The following is a 24,895-nucleotide window of genomic DNA, read 5'->3' on the forward strand; positions in this document are numbered from 1 at the left end:
CTTATCTTCCAAACGATTGTGGCTGGTTTTACTCTTCCACCCCAACATGAGGCAGAGATGAGCTGCCCTGTTCCTGGCACCAGTTCTGCAGCCCTTGGAGAAGGGGTAGGTTTGCAACGCGTGGAGAGAGCCCAGCACCAGATTAGCTGAGACAGGATGTCATGAGCTGACCTACCCTCCTCCCAGCTCAAAATGGGGAGAAATTCACGAGTGCTTTCCTCTAGCCTTGATTCACCTCCAGATACAGCCTTTTCTCTTGGGGGAATTTTAATTCCCCAGGTTTTTTTGACACTTCCTACACTTTCTGTGAATCTTTTCCAGGCTTTTCACCTGGATTATTTTTTTAATCTATTTGGCTATGGTTGCTGCTGATGGGAGGGGATGGTTCCTCATCTGGGCACCCATTTGCAATGAATTTCCCGTGATCCCCTTAGGGAGGAGGCTGTGCATGTCCCTGCCTGCTGAAAGAATGTGGGATGGCTCCAACTGTGGCCCTCAGGGATTTTTTTTGTACAGTGGCTTTCTTGCCTCTGACTTTTGGGTCCACTTCCCTCCAACATAGGTGGCAGGACCCTTTTGGCTTAGGAACCACTGCCCCATGGACCATCCCGGACACATGGCCCTGGAAAGTCTGGCCCTGGCTTGCTGCATGTGGTCTCACATGGGTCAGCAGAGTGGTGAAACAACTGGAGAATCTGCCTGAAGGAGCCCAGCATGTTTTTCAGAGATAAGATGAAGAGATGACTCAGTTTCTAAGCATAAATATAGGGAATAAGTTGGAGGCAGCTCTGCAGGACAACACTGAGGGTGACCTGGCCATAACAAATCCAAACTGTGCTGGCAATGGGGAGATTATATGTGGGGCAAGTGACTGACAAGGCTTGGATTGGGTACTCAGCAGGACTCAAGAAGTAGCCAAGCATCCAACCAATTCCCATAATATGAGATTTCTGCTGTGTATCTTTTTGGGGAAAGAAACACCTAAGCATCAGTTGAAAGCCACAGCCGAGTCCGATGACTTTGCTGCCTTACTCCCCCTTACCCATGCTGTCCTCAGCACACCACAGGCATTAGCCTCCCTTTTCCTAGCAGGCATTCTTGCCCCCATGCCCGGGATCCTCTGCAAGAACGGTGGAGGCGATGGATCATCCGTCTTCCTCATGTGGCAGGGGACACAGCTGACCCTGTGCCCTGGGGGCCAAGCATGTGCCCCACTTGGTGGGGGGGATGAGTATTGCAGGAGACATCTAATTGGGAACACAGTTTGGGGTCCACATGCCACAGGGACAGTGCTGAGGAGCAACTGCTGGAGGAGCGCCACAGACCTATGCATCGTGACAGTACTGCTGGGTGAGAAAAGGGGTGTTTCATGTTTTGTGCTGCCCCCAGATGGACTGAAAGTCCCTTTCCCTGTGCCCAGGCTCCCAGTGGTCTGTGCACAGAAGAAAGGTGGAAAGACAGGCCAGCAAGGTGAGGTGGAGGAGTTGCTCTTTATGTGAGGGAGCAACTGGAATATATTGAGCTCTGCCCAGGGGTAGAGGAGAGCTTATGGCTAAAAATTAAGGGGCAGTTAAATATGGGTGACACTTCTGTGAGCGTTTGCTACAGGCCACCTGATCAGGGAGAAGTTGTTGACAAGGCATTCTACAGACAGCTGGAAGTAGCCTCACAATCAAAGGCCCTGGTTCTCAAAGGGGACTTCAACCACCCTGATATTTGCTGGAAAAGCAACATGGCGAGGCACACACAGTCCAGGAGGTTCCTGCAGAGCATCAAGGATAACTTTTTGATGCAGATGGTGGAGGAGCCAATGAGGTGAGATGTGCTGCTGGACCTTATCCTAACAAACAAAGAAGGTCTAGTTGAGGATGTGAGGGTTGGGGGTAGCTTTGGCTGCAGTGACCATGAGATGGTTGAGTGACCATGAGATGGCCCTGATGAGATGCACCCACGAGTGCTGAGGGAGCTGGCGGATGCTGTCGCTGAGCCACTTTCCATCACCTTTGAAAGGTCCTGGAGGACATGACATGTGCCTGAGGACTGGAGGGTAGCGAATATCACTTCGGTTTTCAAAAAGGGCAAGAAGGAGGACCCAGGAAACTATAGGCCAGTCAGCCTCACCTCCATCCCTGGAAAGGGGATGGAACAGTTAATTTTGGAGGTCATCTCCAGGCATGCAGAGAAAAAGAAAGTTATCAGAAGCCATCAACATGATTCACCAAGGGGAGATCATGCTAGACCAACCTGATAAGCCTTCTATGATGGCCTGACTGGCTGAGTAGATGAAGGGAGAGCAGTGGATGTTGTTTATCTCAACTTCAGCAAGGCTTTTTACACTCTTTCCCATAACATCCTCCTAGGTAAGCTTAGGAAATGTGGGTTAGATGAGTAGACAGTGAGGTGGACAGAGAACTGGCTCAACAACAGAGCTCAGAGGGTTGTGATCAATGGCACAGAGTCTGGCTGGAGGCCTGTAACTAGTGGTGTTCCCCAGGGGTCTGTGCTGGGTCCAGTCCTGGTCAACATATTCATCAATGATCTGGACAAAGGAACAGAGTGTAACCTCAGCAAGTTTGCTGACGATACCAAGCCGGGAGGAGTGGCTGATACACCAGAAGGCTGTGCTGCCATCCAAAGAGACCTGGACAGGCTGGAGAGCTGGGCGCAGGGGAACCTGATGAAATTCAACAAATGCAGGTGTAAGGTCCTGCACCTGGGGAGGAACAACCCCATGCACCAGTACAGGTTGGGGGCTGACCTACTGGAAAGCAGCTCTGCTGAGAAGGACATTGGAGCACTGATGGACAGCAAGCTGACCATGAGCCAGCACTGTGTCCTTGTGGCCAAGAAGGCCAACGGTATCCTGGGGTGCATTAAAAGGAGTGTGGCCAAGCAGGTTGAGGGAGGTTATCCTCTTCCACTCCACCCTAGTGAGGTGACATTGGGAATACTGCATCCAGTTCTGGGCTCCCCAGTTCAAGAAAGACAGGGAGCTACTGGAGAGAGTCCAGCAGAGAGATACGAAGCTGATCAGGGGACTGGAGCATCTCCCATATGAGGAAAGGCTGAGAGACCTGGGTTTGTTCAGTGTGGAAAAGAGAAGACTGAGGGGGGATTTCATCAATACCTATAAATATCTGAAGGGTGGGTGTCAGGATGATGGGACTAGACTTTTTTCAGTGGTGCCCAATGACAGGACAAGGGGCAATGGGCACAAGTTGGAACACAGGAAGTTCCACTTAAACGTGAGAAAACTTCTTTACTGTGAGGGTGACAGAGCAGTGGAACAGGCTGCCTGGAGAAGTTGTGGAGTCTCTTTCTTTGGAAATATTCAAAACCAGTCTGGACACAGTTCTGTGCCCCCTGCTCTAGGTGTACCTTCTCAAACAGGGGGGCTGGACGAGATGATCTCCAGAGGTGCCTTCCAACTCCTACCATTCTGTGATTCTGTGAAAGGCAGCTCTGCCAGTGCCTGCTATCACATGGAGGATGGATTGCCAGGAGCTGGACACAGTTACTGACTGGTGCGTTCATAGCACAGGTTAGTTTGGTGGGGAGGTTGTGTGGTTCCTACGTGAGATGAGGCTGAGACCCAAAACCCTGAGAGAAACACTGGGCAGGCAGTTCCGCTACAAGCCCTCTTGCCCAGTGGTCTGGTGACCTAGCCTCCCTGCTTCAGAGCATCCCTCAAAGCTGAGGGACATTCCAGGAGTAAAAGCTAACCTGGTTCTCCAGAGATGCTGTTATATGACATTCCTTGGCCAACAGCACTTCTCACCCTGTGTGCTCATGTGTGCAGGGATGTGCCCCACCACCCACACAAGTTAGCCCAGGACAGGCTCAGTTCTGCTTCAGCTTCTTGGCAAGCAGCAGCAGCAGCAGCGCGAAGCTGTAGGAGAGGGGAAGGATGCTGTTGCAGGAAGTCCAGAGCAGGCAGAGCATGGAGAAGCTCTCGGTCTCCACAGCCACCAGGATGTAGGCAACGATGAGCTGTGTGAAGACCCAGGTTGTGCCACGGTAGAGGAGCTTTGCACCCCGGGAGGTGGCCTGGGCACTGAGGAAGGAATGGATGCAGTAGTCAGCCTCCACCATGACAGCCCAGCACAGGAACCCAAAAAGCTGCCCAGGCCGGAGGCCGTGCCACCAGGCAGAGAAGGCAAAGGTGGCTAGGAGTGGCTGGGTAGGGCAGTGCTGGAAGATGAGTCTCCTCAACCAGCGGGACGTGCTCTTGTTCCAGGTTCGGGTGAAGACGGCCAGGCGGTGCGTGGTCTCCAACGTCCACAGGTCATGGGCGGAAAGGTCTCCCTGGCCTGCCTCCAGCCCGAAGCCTGCCAGCTCGAGGAGGGCCTCATCCAGCACCCAGTGCACATAGTATGCCAGCCGCAGGAGCAGGGCCCGTGCTCAGAGGCAGGGCAGTCAGCCTGGGCCGGCGCAGCCCTGCCTGCCGGCCAGCCCTCCCGCCAGCCCTGTGTGCAGCCCCTGCAGGGCCAGCGCCCAGAGGCACCGCTGGCCAGTGGCCCTCAGCGGGCAGGGGACAGCCCCCGGGGACTTGGCCTGGGCCTGAAACCTGCTGAAGGAACACAGGGGACCTCCGAGGAGGGCTGGGAAAAACAGCAGGTAGCTGCAGAGGGGCAGCGCACGCTGCAAATACCCCTGGCCCAGCTGGAGTGGCACGAGTCCTTCGTGGATGTCCAGGGCCAGAGAGGTAGCCTTCTGGGTGAGAAGCATGATGGCAGAGAGGGCAATGGCTGGCCTGGAAGGAGAGGGCACCTGAGAGCTGCTGAGCATCCCTTGAAAGGAGCATTAGAGGCATAGGTGCAAGGCGGCACATGGGGGGTGTGCTGTCCCACATCCCCAGAGTGCCGCCATGCCCACAGCATCACCCATGAACAGGGATGTGGCCAGAGCTAGAGACTGACAGCTGTGGAACAGCAAACCAGTTTGGCCCGAGGGCCCCCCACCCTCACAAAATGACCGGGAAGGCCCCCAGCCCCCTCAGGGGAAGAGCAGGAAGGAGGCAGAGCCGGGGTGTTACCTGGCATCCTGTGGGTCCAGCTCCTGACTGCTCAGACCCAGGTGGCAGAGCGTCTGCCAGGACATCTGGAGGGTGAAGACCCAGGTGTGGGCACAAGCTGGGCTGACGAAGAGGAGGATGAGCACGGAGCCAGCAGCAGGGATAAGAAGCAACATGGCATAGCTGCCCATGGCTGTGCCAGCAAGGAGCCATCCTCCAGCGAGGAGGAATATGTACCTGGAAGAGACCAGATGCCCTTTGGCTGCCTTTTGGGGAAAATGGGGCTTGAAATTCCTGCCACAGTGTTGATATCGGAGCTTAGTCTTGGTTCTGCAGCCTCCACAGTCTCCCTGTAGTCTGCCTCTTGGCCGCTCACGGGGCTGAGGGAACACCAGGGCAATCATGGCTGCAAGCAGGAATTGGGGGGGGAGGGTGGGGGCAGGGGGGCGCACTGGGGCAGATATTGCTGGCCCTGCCTGGCCCCCATCCTAATCACACCAGAGCTAGTCCCTATTTCCTGCCCTGCCCATGTGCTCATCCTGGTACATCCCTAAACCCACCTCTCACAACACTGGAGTGTCCAACCTAGCTCTTTTGTCCTTAATGACCTTGATCTGGCCCCACAGCAGAAAGAGGGGGCTGGGGACAGCTCATATCCAAGCCATACAAATGCCCCTACCCGAGTTAGCAGGGACTTGCTACCATGCATCCCGCTGCACCTCTGGCCAGGAGAGCCCCCAGAAAGCATCCACAGTCATGACTTGCCCTCGGCGCGGCATCAGGGGTGATGACCACGTACCGGGCAGTCAGAGAGAGGCGCTCCGAAGCACAGAGGTGGTGGAAGAGAGCAGCAAAGGGGAAAGCCGCCAGCTGGTACGGGGCTGCAGGGAGAAGGACAAGCAGGTCTGCCCAGCGCATGGAGCACCTTGCTTCTTCAACTGCCTCTGATGCCTGGAGAAAAGACTGAGCTAAGGGCTGCTCTGGCTCCTCTTTATATGTGTCAGGACCTCAAAAAAACAGAGCAGAGCCAAGGAAACAGAGGTATCTGCAGGAAGGGAAGCATGTTTTTTGCGTTCATCAGTGCTGACTCCTTTAAGCACTTCTGTCTCAAGGTTTGTGTGTAGGTGGAAAAAGCTGTTGTCGGTTATTTGCTCTGCCAGACGCCTGGGCCATTACCACATACTTCGAAGACAGTTGAGAGCATGCTGCCGAGGTAAGAGCCTCTTGAGCTGCCACATGTGCCACCATGTGCACCTCAGAGCAAAATCCCCAGTAACTCCCAGAGTCTTGGTCCTTTCTCTTCACTTCCTCTCAGCTCAGTCCTTCACAGAAAGCTGTGGCTTTTTCCTGGCTCACTTGTTATGGGGTAGTGGTGGGGACGTCCAGGTATTTAAACCCCTGGTCACAGAAAGGAGAGGATGGGTTCTGCCACATCTCAGTGATGAGGGAGGGTGAGCACCTCAGCCCCACCACACAGACCAAGCTACAGGGCCTTTTCATTTACAAGAGATAAAGGAATAGCTCTATTCTCTCCGAACAGTTTTTCTTCAAGACAATAACAAAAAAGAAAAAAAAAAACAGGACTCAGAGAGAGGACTCAGAGAGATATGTGTGATGGTAGGGATCAGTCATTGCAGTTAAACTGTTTCAACTGCACATTCATTCAAATATGTGTCATATGAGAAAGCAAAAGGTCCTCTTTTGGGCCAGGCCGGAAAGAGATTTGAAGAGTGATCTCTAGGGTGACATGGAGCCAGCTGCTATTGCTCTCATAATGCCACCAGCAGTATTTCATGCTAAACAGACAAAAATCTTCAAGAAAACCAGTCTACAGGACTTCACTCTTCGTTGTGAGATACAGCTAAGAAAAACCAGATGAATTCAAATGGAAAGCTCATGGATTTTTTTTTTTAAACTCAGTTGATATCTGCTTTATTTTAAGCATATGAACAGTGTGAATGCAAAGAGGAATACCATGGACTTTCCTTCTGGAAGGAAAAAAAAAAACATACTGGAGGGGTAGAGGAATTAAGGTTTTCCCCTTCCTCTGATGAATTCTTCAAAATATCTAGATTAGTCTGTGTTTCAATAAAAGCAAAATTGGCACCTGAAATTACAGAAAGAACTGTGCTCATTAAAAAAAGAATTTTTATTTTAAAAGTATATCAGTTCTGACTTTCATGAATGCTTCACTGAGGTTTTCAAGCTATCATAATGTTGCAAAGCTTGCCACATTATTTGGATGAGTTATTTAGTTGTAAGAAGGTGGGGAGACCAAAACCCCATAGAAAAAATTATTAGAGCAAATGCTGCAGAGAAACTGGCTGTATTTTGCTATATTTGTGCAGGGTATATTTTAAGAGCAAGCGATAGCACTGGAGAGAGGCTTTTTCCATGTCAATATTGGCATGCGTGGCATGCAGCAACAGCCTGGTTTCACAGGACTCATTCTGCCCAATCCATGGAGCCTGGTATTGACTTTGCTGAGTAAATATTTTTGAAGGCCTTTGCAGTGCCTACTTAAGCAATTCCCTGCTATGGTTCTGCAAAAATGCCACTGATTTTCAAGAAGCAGAAATTAATTTCCACAGTAGCATCGGAAATGTTAACCGAATGCTCATGCCTCTCATTTTATACCATCAGACACCAGGTGGTGGAAGTATGATCTTAGAGCAAGCATGTGAGCCATAGTGAAGCATGTGAGAGCACATTATTTGCTTCATTTGCACGTACTGAACAAGCAACAGACTGGTTCCTGGCAAAGGAATTAATTGTTTGATAATATGGCAGGTGAGAAGAGCAGGCTGACCACTGTCACAGCAAACTCTGGGCATGAAATTCAAGCAGGTAGGACTCAGATACTAGCTTTGGGCTAGCATCCAGGAAGTTTATAGTTGTGTTCTTGGTGGAATATAGCACTGTTTTGGAAAGTTTTGGTTGCCTATTGTAATGCAGCCTGTACTGATCTGCTGCAGGACACACTGCAAAGTGAAAGGCGTACATTGAAAGCAAAAAATGTTAGTTGAAAGAAAAAGTCAGACTGACACAGTTTGTCTTTTCTCCAGAGAAAAGTACATAAATGGGAAGGAAGGCCATTAAATAGGGTTCAGGAGGCCTGAACTGAGCTCCCGTCTCAGACTTTCTCTGTGACCTTAGGAAAGCTGCTTAACTCCCATCCACGAAACAGAGATGATAGTTTCTGTCTCCCTGTGGTGTTATAAGTACCTAAATGAGAAAGGAATTAAGAAATAAATGTAATGGTTTATTAATACACAGAAATGCAAAAATCCCTCCTTTATTTTCAGGCACCAATCCCATGCTGGCCTTTTGCTACTTGCTGCCATTACAGATTTGCTGACCACTGCCTGTAAATGGCCCACTGCTGCTTGTGGCAAAGGCCTTTTTGTCTCCCCAGATAAAGGGCCACATCCCAGTAGTTTAAGGGCAGTGCAGAAGTCTCTTACCACAGACATGATCCCTCACTCATGGAGGTCTGAAGTTGTGCCTGGGAAGAAAGGCATTTCCATTAGTTCTCATGTGATTTTTTTTTCTATCTTCTGTGCTTCTCAATACACAAATCAGTAATTAAAAGTGTAAGTTAACTGGCAATAAATTAAATTAAGTGAAATTTATGCAAATCACTTTTTTGCCTGCAATATGGCCTTGCAACTCCTGAGCACAGCCACATCCACTGAATTTAGTGCCAGTGAGGGGCCAGCCCTGTGCCCTTCCCTGTGCCAGCAGTGGCAAAAAGGTGATTTATTTTCAAGGCAGAATCCTGTTTGGAACATCTTTGTCTCTTTTGGTGTTGAGACCAAGACCAGATGGAGAGGATCCTTTTGTACTTCCTAAGGTTTTGGGACATTTAGAACAGGAACTGATGTCACTGGAGACCATCCCCTGTGCCAGTCCCCCTCAACCTCACCACAGAGCTCCTGAGATAGGAGGTTTACAGCTCTGAGCACCATGAACAGTAGCCAGTGATGGTGGAAAAAAGGTCTAGGGCTGCATGCTGTTCCCCTTCCATCCCCTTTCACATGATACGCAAGCCCCACAGAGGGCCAGTTCTTGTCCTGACCTCTCCTTTTGGAGATAGCAGGAGCATCTACAGCTTTTCTGATCCTTGTTATGAAGCCAGCAGATCAACTGGTGCTTTCTTTGCCTCAGATAAAGTACCTGAGTTTGATCCCCATTGCCCCTGACTGCTGGAAAGAGTGGGTGTCCTAACACCCTCAGGATGATCCTGATTCCTTCGTGGTGAATTTTTTCCCTTTTGCCTTCACAAAGAACAGACACTAACATATGCTGAAGAAGTGGAGTTGCTTTTCAGGGGAAAGCACAGCAGAAGGGTGAACCAAGAGAGCAATAATGGGACAGGATGTGCCGGAGGGGTGGAGCTGCCCTGCAGGCAAAAGGGAGATGACAGAAACAAGGCAGACTTCCCAGCACACTCAGGTAGCCCCAGCATGCAGGGCATCCCAGAACTGGCATTGCTGCTCTGGGACTGCTGCTCAGAGCTGCCTCCCCAAGGTGGGCGCCACCTCTCCCATGCTCTTCCTCATCTGTTGTGGCAGGCTTGTAGGGTAAATCACAGTGGTGATATTTTTCTCTCACAGTTTCAGGATGATCTGAGCTGCCAGAGAACAGATGGAGAGGCTGGAGTCCTCCTCCAAGCCTTGAAGAACCAAGGTAGAAAGAAACAGAGCTGAGATTAAACCCTTCTACTTGTAGAGACCCCGGGCATTTCCTCCTGAGAGGGTCAGCCCACCCAGCTCCTCCCACATCCAGGAGGGAGCAGCATGGACAAGTGAATCTGCTGGAAGTTGCTGCACCAGGAATGCCCCAAATGCCCTTGAAATACCCCAGTTCCTCTCCAGTGTGCAGGGAGTAGAGCTCTCCTCACTGGGAGAGGGCTGAGAGCTGGAGTTCACCAGTCCATGGAGGGTCCTCCAAGTGCCTTTCTGCTGAACTCCAGAAAAGGAGCACCTGAGTTACTCAAGGCACATGAGGAAGAGACATCTTGGACAGGGAGCAATTGAAAAGGATCGGGAAGACCATTTGCTTCTTTTCCTCCTCGGCTACAATTTCTGAGTGCATTTGGGCTGCCTTTATGCAGCTGCACAGCACCTGGATGTCACCGCTTCCATTGGAGTCCTCAGGGCTCCCTCCGCAATCGGACCAGAGCAAAGAGGACCCCTGCCTACTGGGCTGCATTAGGCAGAGTGTTGCGAGCAGGTTGGAGGGAGGTGATCCTGCTCCTCTGCTCAGCACTACTGAGACACACCAGAGTGCTGGGTCCAGTGATGGACTCGCCAATACAAAAGAGACATGAAAATACTGGAGAGAGTCCAGCAAAGAGCTGATGATGATGAAGGGATCGGGGCATCTCTGATAAGAGGAAAGGCTGAGACAGCTGGGACTGTTCAGCCTGGAGGACAGAAAGCTCAGGCAGGGGATGCTTATCAGTGTACTGATAAGTACTGATGGGGAGGAACGAAGACAAGGAAGCCACACTCTTCTTAGTGGTGCCCAGTGACAGGACAAGAGGTGATGAACACAAGCTGAAACACATGAAATCCCATCCAAACCCAAGAAAATACTTGTTTGTGTATGCGTGTGCATGTGCTGTGTGTGTTGTGTGTATTGTGTATGTGGGGGGTGTGTGTTTGTGCTGTGTATGTGTGCTGTGTGTAGGAGCGGGTGTGTGTATGTTTTGTGCTGTGAGTTGCTGTGTGGTTGTGTGCACTGTGCATGCTTTGTGTGCGTTGTGTTTCTGTGTGTGTGCATGTGTTTTGTTTCTGTGTGTGTTCGGTGTGCATGGAGTGGTGGTTCAGGCTTGCGTGTGGCCCCAGCCAGTGCTTGGCTCTGCGAGGGTGCCAAGGGGGGCCAAGAGCAGCCTCAGCCCCAGAGGGGCCCCAGGCAGGGTCATAGGCACGTGGGAGAGGGGACTGTGGGGCACATGAGGATTTATGGGGCAGGCATGGGGGAAGCTGGGGGTACCCGGGGAGTTAGTAGGCACATGGGTTGTTGGGAGACCCTGCAGGAGCTATGGGGCATCCGGAAAAGCAATGTGCCACCCAAAGGGTCAGGATACCAGGGAAGAGAGTTGGGCGCACATCAAGGGGATTTGGGGCCCCTGCAGAGGTTATGGGGCACCCAGGGGAGTTGTGGAGTACACAGGAAAGGGGAGTCTGTGGGGCACAGGAGAGGTCAGAGGCACCCTAGGGGGTTATGGGACCCTCAGGAGGTTGGGAAAACACAGGGGTTTATGAGGCACACAGGAGCCAGGTTGACCTTGTACAGGGTTGGGGACACCCAAGGGGGCTCAGGGGCACCCAGAGAGGGGTAGGATCAGAGGGTCCCCCCAGAAGCTGATGCCAGAGCCCAGGCCTGTAGCACCTCCTTTATTGCAGGACCTAACGGACCCCCCAATGGGAGGGTGAATCCACATCCCCACTTACAGCCACCCCATGTCAAACCTCCCTTGGGGGCATGTGGGTGCCAGCGAGGTGCACGGGCAGCCCATCAAGGCAGGCGACACGCACATGGTGGTGGAGCTGCCGGGCCCGGTAGGTGCAAGGGGGCCGGGTGTCCCCCCCCCGCAGGCGGCAGGCTGTGAGGCTCATGGGTGTTGGGGTGCTGTGGAGTCCCGCTGTGTCAGGCGTCTGGGTGCAGGCAGCCACCAGCTCTCCAGCTGGTGCATGCACAAAGGTGTTGGAGGGCTTGCAGGGCCGCCCCGGGGCCGTCACCTGCCGGCGTGCCAGCATGGTCTCACAGTAGCGGTGTGCCGCGAACACGGATGTCCGGGGGTAGTCCACATGCTGCCGCAGGAACTTCTCATAGCGGCTCTCACCCACTGCCTCTGGCAGTGCTGCCAGCACCAGGGCCATGCATAAAGCCCAGCCCGCCATGGACACCTGCGGAAAGTGGGGTCAGGGACATCTGGACTTCTGGGCCCCCAACTGGAAACCCCACCCTGGATGCTCAATTCCTTTACAAATTCCTCCACCCAGACACTTGGGTCCCTTACAAATCCCCTCTAAATGCATGGGGATCCCCCCTGGACACCTGGGCCATCTGTGGATCCCACCTGGATGCCTGGGTCCCCTTCAGAACACCCCATGGACACCTGGGTCCCCTACAATTCTGCACTCCCCCAACACCCGGCTCCCCTGTGGAACACCCCCCCCCCGGACCCCTGGATCCCCTATAGATCCACCCCCTGCCCCTGCACCTGGATCCCCTACATATCCTCCCTTCCCCGCTGGATCCTTGGGTCCCTCACAGTCCCCTCCCACAGACACTCTGGTCCCCTATGCATCCCTCACCCGCACCTCTGTGTGTGCCTCAGTTTCCCTTATGGCCTCGGGATCTCTGGATCCCTCCCACTCCTCTGTGCCTCTTTTATACTGGCCCCAGCTGGGCCCAATGGGCAAGGATCCAGGAGGAGGGGCAGGGCAAAGAGCAAAGTCCAGTGGATGTGGGGGGGGAGCCAGGCACCCAGGAGGCCCCACTCCCCCTCATGGCCCACCCCAAGGTCATTAGGTAGTCATTAACGAGCACACCACTGGCTGTGCACAACCCCTCGGCTGCCCCCTGCCCACGTTGCCTTGGACCGTGCATTCAGGCCTCGGCCATGTGTCCCATGGCGGGCAGGATACCTGGTCCCCTTGGGCAGCAGGGCGAGATACCTAGTCCCATTGTGGGTGGGCAGGATGTCAGCATCACGTCTGGGGCAGCTGACAGACACTCCTGCCCCTTTTGGATGATGTGGTATGTCCATGGCTGCACCACATTGCTTCGGGAGGTGTCTGTCCCTTCCCCCTGTGCCCCCTTGCAAGTTCGTACCCCTGGGAAGTGCCAGGATGCATTCTTCTACAGCATTCTCCTAGTGAAGCTGGTGGCTCATGGCTTGGACGGTGTACTCTTTGCTGGGTGAAAAACTGGCTGGATGGCCGAGCCCAGAGGGCTGTGGTGAATGGAGCTAAATCCAGTTGGTGGCTGGTCACAAGCAGGGTTCTCCAGGGCTCAGTGTTGGGGCCAGTCTTGTTTAATATCTTTATCAGTGATCTGGATAAGGGAATTGAGTGCACCCAAAGTAAGTTTGCAGGTGACACCAAACTGGGTGGGAGTTTGATCTGTTTGAGGGTAGGAAGGCTCTGCAGAGGGACCTGGACAGGCTGGACTAAAGGGTTGAGGCCAATTGTACGAGGTTCAACAAGGCCAAGTGCTGGGTCCTGCACTTGGGTCACAACAACCCCATGCAACGCTCCAGGCTTGGGGAAGAGTGGCTGGGGGGCTGCCTGGCAGAGAATGACCTGGGGGTGTTGGTTGACAGCTGGCTGAATATGAGCCAGCAGTGTGCCCAGGTGGCCAAGGCCAACAGTGCCCTGGCTTGTATCAGGAATAGTGTGGCCAGCAGGAGTAGGGAAGTGATCGTGCCCCTGTACTCGGCACCAGTGAGGCCGCACCTTTGATTACTGTGTTCAGTTTTGGGCCCCTCAGTACAAGAAGGACATCGAGGTGCTGGAGCATGTCCAGAGAAGGGCAACGAAGCTGGTGAAGAGTCTATAGCACAAGTCTTCTGTGGGGCGGCTGAGGGAACTGGGGTTGTTTAGTCTGGAGAAGGCTGAGGGGAGACCTTCTCACTCCCTACAACCTGACAGGAGGTTGTAGCAAGGTGGGTGTTGGTCTCTTCTCCCAAGTAACTTGTTATAGGACGAGAGTCAATGGCCTCAATTTGCATTAGGGGAGGTTTAGATTGGATATTAGGAAAAATTTCTTTCCTGACAGAGAGTTCAAGCATTGGAACAGGCTGCCCAGAGAGGTGGAGGAGTCACCATCCCCGAGGGTGTTAAGAAATGTGTAGACGTGGCACTCCGGGACATGGTTTAGGAGGCATGGTGGTGTTGGGTTGACGGTTGGACTAGATGATCCTAGAAGTCTTTTCCAACCTTAATGATTCTGTGATTCTATGATTTTGCCCCAGCATTACCTCACATGCTCCCAGCTGCTCCACTGAGGCAGAGACAAGCAAAGAACCACGAGCCAGCCTGAGCCAAGAAGAGCATGTCCCTTCCAGAGGGAGAGGCATACAGTGCCCGGGGGAGGCTGTCACCAGTGGGTGCAAGTGGTCTCCATTGCCCTCTTCAAAAACATGATAGAGACTGTGATGGGAAGTGGCAAACCGAGGATGAGGAAGCAAGTGGAGCCTCCAGCTGCCCCTTTTCCGCATGAGCAACCAAGTTTGACCTCACCAGTAATTCAGGAAAGACAATGACACCGGGTGCCGGCATTCCATGAGTGGGCCCCAGCACTAGTGCCAGGCGCTGCTGTGAGATGCACCCTCCCAGTGTGTGCCACCATCAGACCTGACCGACTTGCCCCCAAGGACGGCACAGAGCTGCGCCCCCGACTGCCTCAGGCCCACCGTGTCCTTCAGCCTGGGGCAGGCTCGGTCCTGGGCACCACCTACCCCAGAAGAGCTGGGAAAGGTCAAGAGTGGCCACGATGAAGGCGGCAGATGCCCTGCCCTGGGCTGCGGTGGCATCTCCAGGGCAATGTGGCCTCTCAAGAAATCCTCCTCCGAGCCGCGGAGCCCCTGGCCACCCCTCCCCGGCGCGGACGACGGGCACAGCCCCCCTCGCCGATCCCCCGAGGCTGACCGGCCGCTGCTCCGCCGGGCAGGGGGCAGTGTGGGGCTCTCATCACCGCCCCAGCGCTTCCCCTAGCTGGCACCGGGCGGGTCCCGGGGCCAGAGCCGTCTCAGCCGGGCACCCTCAGGCACCCCGCCAGAGGCTGCCGTGAGGTCAGCGGTCCCCGCCTGTCCTCGGGGAGCGCCCCCTACCCCACGCACGCCCCTGCTGCCGCCCTGACCCCCCTACCCCCCGTCCCCCCCGCGTCTTTGGTTCCGACCCGCCGTGGTACGGCCCGGGGGCCGCCCGCCCCCCCCCGGCGCGACGCCGCTCGCGGTTCTCGCGAGAACACCGCCGCCGCTCTCGTATAATCTCGCGCGAGCGGCCGCTTCCGGTCTTTTCGTCGGCAGGGCGGGACCATGGCGGTGGGCAAGAACAAGCGCCTGACCAAGGGCGGCAAGAAGGGCGCCAAGAAGAAAGTGTAAGGGCGGCCGGGGAGGGCGAGAGGGGCCCGGGGGCGCCGGGCGGGGCGCCGCGGCGGCGGGATGCCGCGGGTGCGCGGCGGATGGCGGCGGGCAGCGGCGGGCGCCGGCGGGCGCTGCTGTCATGGCGGCGGGCGCGGGCCTGGGCTGGAGGTGTTCGTGGGGAAGTCTCTTAAGGCGCGCTGCTCGTATCGCCCCGGAGCGATGGCCGGGGCTGTAGCGCTGGGTGGTTTTCTGTCATCTTGGCTGTACGATGCTCCTGCAGTTGGGTTCCAGCTTACTGAAGTAAACTGAAATGAACGCCTGCCTCACTGCAGTGGGTAGTAGTAACTGTCTCCATCCACATACTTACCAGCCTGCCCGCCTTAAACTTGGTGAGAAAATTCTGATGTCTGACGCTTCCATTTCACAAAACATATGGGGAGGAAGTTCATATTTCAGCCCGGTTTCTTTTTAAAAAAAAATCTTTTCTGCTTTATTTAAATTAAGGGTTGATCCTTTCTCCAAAAAGGACTGGTATGATGTCAAAGCACCAGCAATGTTTAATATCCGAAACATTGGGAAGACACTTGTCACCAGGACCCAAGGAACTAGTGAGTAGTGGGGCTTTGTGCAGTAGAGGGAGATGTATTTGTTCCATGTGCTAACTCCAAAATGAGTCCCGATTAAAGAACTGCTGACAAGTAGTTTTTGCCTGTAATATTATGAACCTGGAAGCTTCAAAACAAGAAAAAAAAAGTGTCTCTAACTTAATTGCTTGATTGGAGTGAGTTTTCTTAAGTTGACAGAGTTGTTTAAGTAAATGAGCTTAGTTGCAGGGGAGTTAATACAGTGTGGCCCTCGTTCGTACAGGCGTACCAAACCATGGGCATGATACACAAGAACATGCCTGAAGTTTCTAACGAGCTGCTGTTGTGGTAACATGACGAGTTTGAGGAAAGCTCTGAGTTAAGGAGTCATTCTGATTATCCCAGAGGGAGACGTGGAGGCACTGCTACAGGAGACCTTGGTCATAATAGGATCATAAAGACTGTTGTGTTAGAAGAAACTGAAATTTGAAGCTTTTAGGTAAAGAGATCTCTCTGTCGAGAAGTAGAATTGCTGACTTAATGGGAGCATATGTAGGTGTACCACTGAATGGTGAAGGTTTTTTATATGACCTGGCACACCTTAGGGAAAGGAAGCCTCTGTTAGGAATACAGGGTGATCCGGAGAGAGGTGACAGTATTTTTGGAAGGTTAACCATGTAGAGTGGCTAAGTAGTTGCATTATACTATTCTGGTTGCTCTTAAAGTTACAAAGATGATTGTTATTTTGAACTGTGTACACATGAAACAAGTAAAATAAGGGGCACTGTAAACCAAGGATGAGTTAGCCAATGTTAAAATGGTTAATTGTTAGAGGTAGAGCTGTGAAATGGCTGTCCTTAGGTGTTTGTTGCTGCTTTATCTCAAGCACACATGGCTTTTTATGTTTCCAAATACTTTGTAACCCCTTCCACTTAAAAAAAAAAACAAACTATCACACATGCTGGAATCTGCAGTGTGCTGGTATTTGTGTTCAGGATCTAATTTAATTCTATTAAAAAGATTCCTCATAAAGTTAACAAAATATGGTATTTGGTTCTATGAGTTGATGTGATCTCGTTCAAGATACGTATAAACTTCCGAGCTGTGAAGCTCATGGCATCACCTACTATTAGAAAACACTGAATGGAAATTCAGTATCTGATTTGAATAATGTGTTTATAACGGTAAGAAAAGGTGTTTTCTTTTGTTTCCTCATGCAGAAATTGCCTCTGATGGACTGAAGGGTCGTGTATTTGAAGTGAGTCTGGCTGATCTGCAGAATGATGAGGTTGCCTTCCGTAAATTTAAGCTGATAACTGAGGACGTTCAGGGCAAAAATTGTCTGACCAACTTCCATGGAATGGACCTCACCCGGGATAAAATGTGCTCCATGGTCAAAAAGTGGCAGGTGCGTAAAGAACAAGGTCTGCGTTGTTGCTAGTGCCTTTAGGAAACGAAGAATCTGCTGGCACCTGGCAAAGCTATGTTTGAAGTGGCATTGGCAGATACTGATGCATGTCGGGTGCATGGTTTTGAGAAACTTGTCCGTCAACGTTGGTGACAAATGATCATTTCTTTTTTTAGACAATGATCGAAGCCCATGTAGACGTCAAAACCACTGATGGTTACCTGCTGCGCCTCTTCTGCGTGGGTTTTACGAAGAAGCGTAATAACCAAATCCGCAAGACCTCGTATGCCCAGCATCAGCAGGTTCGGCAGATTCGCAAGAAGATGATGGAAATCATGACCCGAGAGGTCCAAACCAATGACCTGAAAGAAGTTGTCAATAAGCTGTAAGCTTTGTCCGCGTTTTCGGTTTGCTCCCCTACAGTTTAAATAGTTGTTTGTTGGTCAGTTGTTACTGAGTGCTTAGGGAATGCTGGCGCTTTGCGTGCTGCTTGGCAGAGACCAGGCAAGGTGCCTCTTGTCTTGGAAAGCTGATGTGCTGTTTTTTTCGAATACTCTTAGTCTCATATTTGGCTTCTATCAACCATCATGTTTGCGTAAGTATTTTCCTACAGACTAAAACTGTAATTCTGACCAGCTGTGGCTGTGAATGTTCTGGGTTCTTCTGACAGAAGGATGTTTTCCAAAGTGTGGTGTTTGCTTCCAGAAGTTTGCGGATTTTGCTCTCAAAATGAGCATGCTTGCACTATGTCCCTTCCAACATTGCAAGGAAAATGTCTTAGAGTCTAAACATGCTTGAAAAAAATTGTCAGAGTGTGAAGCTAGTATTGATGACGCAGGCTTCTATAGAGTATTATGCGTTCCTAGGAATTATTTTAAGCCTGTGTTGCAGATGAAGGAGAAGGCATAATTTTTAACATTCTGGTACTGATGTGCTCTCTGATCTCTCAGGATCCCAGACAGCATTGGCAAAGACATAGAGAAGGCGTGTCAGTCTATCTACCCTCTTCACGATGTCTATGTCCGCAAGGTTAAGATGCTGAAGAAGCCCAAGTTTGAATGTAAGTTGATTACCGCAAACACGTAGCGTTCTTTGACGAGGATGTGGGGAGCCGTTTCTCTAAAATGCATTTGCTTTTGGATAAAGATGTTAAAGCAGCCTTGTGAGCTTAAGTAGCTGTAGCAGCTAAAAGGCTTGTCCTTCTAGTCAGTGGTCAGTTCACAGCTTTGTTGAATTCTGGCCTGAAACTGCTGCCGAATGCTCAAAGGTTTTGGCTTGGGAATGAATGATGACAAAATGTTTCGGTCCCAGATGACATCGAATGATTCTATTTTCCCCCTTTTCTGACATTCCCATATAATGCAGTAGTAGGTTACCTCTTTTTAAGAAAAGCCTTAATTTGCAACTTCATTATGTAGCGCTCATTTCACTGCTTGTTTTTGTCTGACTCTCAGTTAATGCAGCAGCATCTCCTTGTGTGAGCTTTCTGGAATGGGCTCGATCGCACCTACATTAAATGTTCTGGTGGTTTAATTTGTATATGGTGACCAATTCAGGAATTTAAAACTGTATTAAATAGATGTATCTCTCACTATGTATAATACTTTTCTTTTTAGTGGGCAAGCTGATGGAACTGCATGGTGAAGGTGGTGGTGCTGGGAAAACTTCTGGAGATGAGGCAGGCACTAAAGTAGAGCGAGCTGATGGATACGAGCCGCCCGTGCAGGAGTCTGTCTGAAACTGAAAACTGATAGAAAATAAAAGTTTTAATATACAGAAATAATGCTTGGTTGCCTGTCTTGCTATTGGACAGTGCTGGTACTGGATATGGGAATGGGTTTTTAATAAGGTAAACCTATTGCCTTGGCTTAAAAAAAAAAGGAAAAAATACTTGTTTTGGAGATCTGTATTTCATGATTGGTGTTGCGAGATGGGTGGAAGAAGGTGGGTTGTGAAAAGGTGCTATTGGAAAGTACAATACCAAGGATTCTGTATGCTGTTTTTTCCCCGGTAGTTTTTGTCCTCAGAAGTCTTGCGGAATGTGTGCAGAGTTTGTAGCTTCTGTTATACTGGTGAAACGTGCTTCGAAGAGGGGTATTGTACAGGGCAAGTGGGGTGCCACGCAGGGAAACTCACTGTTTCAGAATTCTTTGTTACAAGGAAGCTTGAGGGGTTCATCAGACTACTTCAGAAATTCATAACGTGTGTTTTAAGCTTCTTGGTGGTAATTTGTTTGATATGGCCTCATGGGGTAGATCTGGTCTCTGATACTCAAAAGGTGTTAAAAAGATCTTGAAGTTGTAATTCTGATTGTGGAAGCAGTGTTAAGCTTTGAGCAGTGTGGAAATGCAGAATATGCTCAGGAGTAGGGTTGTGTGTAGTATTTTTTATCCTCTGTCAGAACTGAGACATGACTCTAATCACAGTTTAAAAACCTGTGGTGCTTCAGGATAAAAAATTCTACCATAAAAAGGCAGCAGTCTATGTTCCAAAAATAAAGCGCTTAAAATTGCTCGGCAAATCACTCAAGAGCGCTTTTTCCATTATCTGGTAGTGTTTGCTTGTTTTTCAGCTTGTGCTGCCTTAAAAATGGAAGAGTGTTCTGGGTAAAACGAGTATTTTGCACTATCGGCATGTTTTCGTTAGATTTGGGCAACGAACCTAAACTTTGTGCTATTAAATTGTTGCTAGGTTTGTGATTTAAAACCTGAGAAGAAAATGGTGCCGACCTACTTGGGGTGGTCACTGAGATCGCGGTGGTGGCTCTTGCAGTCAGCTGTGAAATAGCTTAGGATGAGAAATGAGGGAAAGTCATGAAATGTTACTGTTGGAACCGAGATAGCAGGGGAGAGGGACGCTACCTGTGGGGTCTGTGCTCTTCTGTGTCGGGGATTTTCACCTTTTCCTAGCTGATAATTCTGGTTTGGAGCAAATGATGTGCAAAATGAAGATGATCCTTTCTAATTTAGAAGACTGCAGGTGATGTGTTTTCATGTTGTGATTCCAAGTTACTATTTTAACATGGCGGGTGATATTTAGAACAGCCCATGACTTAATATTTGGGTAACCACCTTTACTGGACTGTAAATGTGGGCCTGCTTGTTTTGCGTTTTCCAGTTTGCGTAGTGGCAGGGTAGCGAGTGTTCAAAATCTTCATGATGCTGAAACAGGAGAAAGCAATAGTGCTGCTTCAGGTCTTCTGCGTTGCTCTTTTCATCTGCGCCCTTGAGGCAGGTGTCGTTCTCCATGAGTTGTATTTTTGAAGTCATGAATTGCAACAAATTCTGCTTCACTTTTCTAGTAAAAATGAAAACTTTTCGCTTGAGTTAGAAAAACAAACCGTGACTTAAGGTAAGTGTAGTGAGGTTGAAAATTTTTGAACCTACTACAGCTAAGTTATAACGCAGATGCGTACCTACATATATGTGGATGTGGAAGCCCTGCATCAAAGCTAAGATCTGTCAGAGCTTTCTAGTGATGGATGTGTGTTGGCTGTATTTTTTCTGCTTAGCAATGTTTCCATCAAACACATCCTGAGGGGCCGCAGGTGGCCTGTATTCTGTAGATTAGGAGAGTTAGAAATCCTAAGGTGTTGTTTCTGAAAGCTTGTGTGTCTTCTATCCTGTTAACTTTTTCCTTCAGCTGTGTGCCTGGGGAGTAAATGTTGCAAAAAGGCGGGTGCAGGAGCATCTTGGGCATGAGCAAGAACTTGCTTTTTTCAGTTTTTCAGAAACTGTTCCACAGTTTCATGCTGTTCTGGTTTGGATGGGGTTTTTTTGAACACAGCACTGCCGTTACCACGTAGGGGGCTCTGGGTAAATGTATGCTTCATAAAATTATTTCACATGGAGAAAAGTTAAGCAGGAAGGAAAATTTTGTGCATCCTCTGTAATCTCTATGAAAAACCAACTGAAAAATGATGGTGTATGACTAGCAGCAATCAGCAGAGCACACTTAAAAGTATGTGTGGAATTGCTAAAAGTGTGTGCAGGTGGGGCTCAGGCTGTACCTTTGACACAGGTAAATCTCACAGGTAGATCTTTCCACAGCATGGGTAGAACATCAGTTTTGTGCGATGCCCTGCAGCGGCAGCTGGCTGCTGCAGGTAGCAAACGTCAGATGCTGCAGGTGGTAAATGTGAAATGTACCCGCGTCCAAAGGCTTGAATAAAGCAGTCTGGATTGTCTGCGGGGTTTGGACTACTCATAAGGGGATGCAATAGTCCCTTATTTTAAGGGAGAGCTCTGTTCTCCACAGCATAAAACAATAAAAATGTTGTTATGACTTAATTATAAAAATTTTATTGGTTAAATACATTCTTAATTTACAGAGGTACCATAACAAACTTACTGGACTTAACAAAGATTTATTTAGGACACTGTTAGTTGTACACAGAACAAAGATGTCTTCCCGACGATATTTCCAGAGGGTGGATCAAACAGAAAATGTTTTTATAAATGAGGCTTTTATTACTGTACTAATGTATGGGGGTCTAGCTGAATTTCAAGGTTACAGCTGAAATTTGCTACTATACTGCTGTTAGGATTTGTGCTCCACCTCATTCTCTGTTTTTTTTGCAGATTATGCACTGTACACCTTAGGAATTTTATGTTATGATCTATATGCAGTTTCATGGTGATAGTAGGCATCATATATTAAGAAATCCCTTCCTGTAAAAGCCGAGCATCTAACTTGTTCCAGTTTTAATAAATATGCTGTTTTAGCTGCCTGCAGTAATGCAAGCAGCCTGTAGATGGCACTCCTTGCTCTGATTATAAGGCTTTGCTGCTCTTCCTGCCCTGCATAATAGGGAGGAGATGAATAAAGCAGAGTGGTCTTATCTACTGACAGGCACTGACTTCGAACATTCAGTGGAATTTACAAAAACAACTGGTCTATACACAGTTATAAAAACGGGGAAGAAAAAATTGAAAAAAAATTATACAAAAGGGTTTTACTTTTGAGACTTGTATCAAAATCTTAGAAAACTGCCAGACAAACGGTAAGTAAACATCACACTCTTCAGCCTCACTCACCACCACGATGATGCAGTATGTCTTTGGAGGACCTGGGTATTCTGTTGGTGTGGGCTTTGCTTGGTTCTGCTGTTCTCCCCCCCCGCTGTGACACGCTTGGAGGTTCAGGAATCGGGTTGGCACAGGTCATGGCGAGAGAAGCCTGTTCTAACGGGGCGATCCACTGAAAGTTTATGGTTGAAAAGTCTGAGTGGGCTTGCAGGAGTCAGGAAATCTTACCTATCTATATATGTTTCCTTGGATTCCTCTAGGAGATGGCTGTTTTATTGGAATAAATAAGGAGGTGGGCTTACGTTAGATTCCACAGGAGTTCCGGATAGGCTTGTTGGAGATGGTAAAATTTAATAGCTGCATAAATTGTTGTGTTTCCACCTTTCTAGAATAGCACATGATTTCTAATTGGTTTTTATAATGTTAATCCCCTTAATGAAAGTAGAAATCCAGTTCTTGGCTCATTAACCCTGCATGTGATCTTCATCCCCCAGTTGTGTGAATGGTATTGGTGCAGTTTAAATATACAGCACTTCATGTTCATGAGGCTTCTAGAGAAAAAAAACAGAGGGCTAACACCTGTGTCCATATCTGCAAGTACTGTGGCGTAGCAGTGGCTCTGCAGAGCAAAGTGGCACCAAGGACCTTGTGTCTGTGCTGTCTGTTCCTTGGGCTGGCTTCAGGCAAGCTCCAGTCTGCTACTGAGACTGAATGCCTGCTCCCTGCTGTGGGGGAGTCCTTCAGCCCAGCTTTTGCTGTAAGCTTGCTTCTGCCTGCTGCGATGGTAACCAAAGCATGTGCGCGGGGAGGGGAGGGCTACACTCACCAGCCTGCTTAGACACCAGTTTGGGCACACCCTGATCTTTTGTGGCAGTAGGTATTTGCCGCCATTGTACTTGGACCTGGTGTTGGTAAAGTTGTAAGCAGACACATGACAGTCAAAACTATCTCAAGGTCAATCATGATTCCCATTTCCAGTCTCCATCTGCCACTCAACTGTTGGCCCTTCTGCAACCTGAACTTCCAGACCCGCAAAGAAAAAGCTCCTAAGGATATCTTGATACCTGTATGAGTAGTGACCCATGCTAACAGCTTACTGGTTCCTTTCTGTACAAAAGTGAAGGAATGCTGTCAAGCAATGAAAGCCCCAACTGCAGCATAATTCTTTCCGTTCCAGTCTGATGAAGTTAGTGGTTAATGGAGATGTGTTTTAACTTTTTTGTCAGAAGCCAAGTGTTGCAAGAAGGAATTTACTACCAGATGTTCCTACCATGTGAAGCTACCTCCATCATGGCTTAGTTTGTTGTTTGCTGCTTTTTACTAAATGCTTTTGGAGCTTCTTGAAGTAACCTCTTGCCCTGCGTGTTTTCCTTAAGGCCTCGACAGACCATTTATAATGATGCTCAGTATAGCTGGTATGTGGTAACAAACTGAAAACTAATCCCATGTCTGCTGAAAGCTAAAACCAAGGCTGTAAAATATCCTTTGTGTTAAGGATAGGAATAGTGTTACTGAAGTATGTTCCAGTGCTTGAGTGACAAATGAAATGCAGACTGAGCGAAGACTGGCTTTCCACTTACATGAAGGGGGTGGAGGGGCAAATAGTTGGAATAGTGCAGCTACTGCATGGAGGGATCTGAGAAAGCTCAGTAAATGCTGTCCATCACAACTGGCTTCAGCTGGGAAAGGAGGGTATGATGGAGCTCGAACAACAGTAGAAACATCTAAACCTATATCTGGAAGGGATTTTAGGGGAAGGGAGGAAGGTCTAAGATGATTCATACCTATTTGAGCATTATTCGTTAAGAGGCAAAATACTTAAACTCTTGTGATCTTCCTGTATGAGCAGGTTGGGCTAAGAATAGAAGAATACTACACAAGGATTGGCTTCGGAGTTTTCCCTCTTACCAGTATTAGATTTTATATTTTTCTACTACGAAATATCAGTTATCTTCTTTATTCTCTAAGTCATAAAACAAGTGGATTCTACTGCTAATGTGGAAGTCAGGCAGTAATGAAACTTGGATATCAAACTTGATCTACATACTGAGTGCTGTAATTATATCTTAAAAACAATTTTTTAAATTTGAATTTAAAAAAAGTTTTTAAAGAAGCCCAAAGAACCTTACTTTATGCAGACTCTGTGCATGATAAATGTAATACCAGATAGTAAACACACTAGAAGGCTATTTAAGTTAAAATGGTGTTGCACCACAGTATTTCCCTAGTTGGAAACTGCTAAAAATCCTGCTTTTATTTGCTCTCAGAGCATTCATGAAGCATGACTACATACACTGTCACAAAAGACTCAAATTTTCTTATTTGACTTCAAGACACTAGTATGACTGTCTAGAAAAAGTAGTGCAAAACATTGATAGACAAAACGATGATCTCTTTGATGTGCCTTTAGGATAGAAAACATTCTCTCCCACATGCAGGGAGTGCAGAGAGAGGCAACAATTCATGGTGCTTTTAAAATCTGAACAAAGTTCTTGGGAAATATCCCAGACTTCCCTTGTATCTCTCCGCTCATCCAGTCTTCGTCTACAGCTTCCAGCTCTGTTATTGTATCACCTGCCTGTAAGAGAAGGAGTAACATGAGCCAGTACAGCTTACCCTGCAATGTTAATGCATGCATAGCTGATGTTGTTCAGAAGCAATTAATATCAATCACATAGAAGAGAGGCAGGACCTGGCCAGTCCCTTTGGTTGGTTACACTTCAAGATTGTTTGCCAAAACCAGCTGAAGCTTCTTTTAGG

General features: G+C 49.3%; 4 protein-coding genes and 1 non-coding gene across 10 annotated transcripts in view; 2 read left to right on the forward strand and 3 right to left on the reverse strand.

Moving 5' to 3' along the window:
* Positions 1-3,774: 3,774 nt before the first annotated feature.
* MBOAT4 (membrane bound ghrelin O-acyltransferase MBOAT4) lies at positions 3,775-5,932 on the reverse strand. Its single transcript, XM_075092412.1, is given in 3 exon segments — positions 3,775-4,753; positions 5,036-5,251; positions 5,814-5,932. Coding segments are annotated over 3 exon segments (1,314 nt in total).
* A 5,471-nt stretch (positions 5,933-11,403) lies between these two features.
* Positions 11,404-12,456, reverse strand: LOC142056324 (ribonuclease CL2-like). 2 transcript variants are annotated; one of them, XM_075090919.1, is made up of 2 exons: positions 12,349-12,456; positions 11,404-11,931 (listed from the first exon to the last, which is right to left on the reverse strand). In XM_075090919.1, the coding sequence occupies exon 2, from the start codon at positions 11,923-11,925 to the stop codon at positions 11,488-11,490; it is 438 nt and encodes a 145-aa protein (XP_074947020.1). In that variant the 5' UTR covers positions 11,926-11,931; positions 12,349-12,456; the 3' UTR covers positions 11,404-11,487. The 2 variants fall into 2 exon arrangements, with proteins under 2 accessions (XP_074947020.1, XP_074947021.1); XM_075090920.1 differs by having other exon boundaries at positions 12,343-12,436.
* A 2,543-nt stretch (positions 12,457-14,999) lies between these two features.
* On the forward strand, positions 15,000-18,891 carry RPS3A (ribosomal protein S3A). The gene is made up of 6 exons (XM_075090927.1): positions 15,000-15,130; positions 15,621-15,724; positions 16,921-17,108; positions 17,285-17,493; positions 18,059-18,168; positions 18,725-18,891. The coding sequence occupies exons 1-6, from the start codon at positions 15,069-15,071 to the stop codon at positions 18,844-18,846; spliced, it is 795 nt and encodes a 264-aa protein (XP_074947028.1). The 5' UTR covers positions 15,000-15,068; the 3' UTR covers positions 18,847-18,891.
* On the forward strand, positions 18,389-18,459 carry LOC142056994 (small nucleolar RNA SNORD73). Its single transcript, XR_012660506.1, has one exon. It is a non-coding gene; the product is annotated as a small nucleolar RNA SNORD73 (small nucleolar RNA).
* A 2,502-nt stretch (positions 18,892-21,393) lies between the features above and the next one.
* The window catches only part of SH3D19 (SH3 domain containing 19), a 91,844-nt gene continuing 88,342 nt past the window's right edge, over positions 21,394-24,895 (reverse strand). For all 5 annotated transcript variants that reach the window (XM_075090922.1, XM_075090923.1, XM_075090921.1 and 2 more), the window contains one exon: positions 21,394-24,713. In XM_075090922.1, the coding sequence (XP_074947023.1) occupies positions 24,597-24,713 (117 nt within the window). In that variant the 3' untranslated portion in view covers positions 21,394-24,596. The remainder of the gene's footprint in view (positions 24,714-24,895) is intronic.

The sequence above is a fragment of the Phalacrocorax aristotelis genome, chromosome 4, assembly GCF_949628215.1.
Source record: "Phalacrocorax aristotelis chromosome 4, bGulAri2.1, whole genome shotgun sequence".
Classification (NCBI taxonomy): Eukaryota; Metazoa; Chordata; class Aves; order Suliformes; family Phalacrocoracidae; genus Phalacrocorax; species Phalacrocorax aristotelis.